Genomic DNA, 693 nt, shown 5'->3' with positions numbered 1-693 from the left:
GCAGCTGCTCACCCCCATCAGTGACAGGCTGAGCATGGCGGCTTCGGATTACGGCCCAGAGCCAGCTGTCGCGCTGGTGGGGGATGGAGGAGGGAACAGTGACTCACGCGGGTCCAGGTGGAGAAATCTGGCGCCCATCTTCCAAATTAAACTTTTAACTGGAGACCACTGATATCCACACGCAGTTGTAGGAAGCAGCACAGAGAGATCCCACATGCCCTCAACTCACACATCTCCCCCAAGAGGATGCACTCATCACGCCGGGTTCCGGCTCAGGGCGCCCCCACACCCCGGCCGTGTCCCGATCCCCACGTTCACCTTCACACCTGGCGTGCTCAGTCCGTGAATGTCTGCACGCGTGTGGGCTCAGGCACCCGACCCACTTCCTCAGAGGAGATCCCGGGATTCTCAAGGGCGAGGATACCCAGTGGGAGGCCTGTCCGCATGCAGGATGAAGGTGGTGGGGGGACGGAGCGCGGGGACCAGGGATGCTGGTCCCCAGGGGAGGGGCACGTGCAGACCGGGCGTCCCCCACTCCCGGGCGGCCCTCCTCGGCTGGGGACCACGCAGAGCCCTCCCCACGCCCAAGGCGGACTCACCTCTGTGATGATGAAGAAGTCGTCCCCAGGCTCCCCCTGGACCACGATCTTCTCTCCGTCCTCAAACTGGACGGGCTCCAGTGCGTCAGCCACA

General features: G+C 63.9%; 1 protein-coding gene across 1 annotated transcript in view; it reads right to left on the bottom strand.

The window, feature by feature from the left end:
- Nucleotides 1-693, bottom strand: part of PRKAR1B (protein kinase cAMP-dependent type I regulatory subunit beta) — a 91,350-nt gene that overhangs the window by 14,452 nt on the left and 76,205 nt on the right. Inside the window, exon 9 of the mRNA XM_024763514.1 lies at nt 600-688. Within this exon, the coding sequence (XP_024619282.1) occupies nt 600-688 (89 nt within the window). The remainder of the gene's footprint in view (nt 1-599; nt 689-693) is intronic.

Source organism: Neophocaena asiaeorientalis, unplaced genomic scaffold (genome assembly GCF_003031525.2).
Source record: "Neophocaena asiaeorientalis asiaeorientalis breed wild unplaced genomic scaffold, Neophocaena_asiaeorientalis_V1.1 scaffold223, whole genome shotgun sequence".
NCBI lineage: Eukaryota > Metazoa > Chordata > Mammalia > Artiodactyla > Phocoenidae > Neophocaena > Neophocaena asiaeorientalis.
The sequence above is the reverse complement of the archived record's forward strand: the minus strand, read 5'-3'. Positions and strand labels throughout refer to the sequence as shown.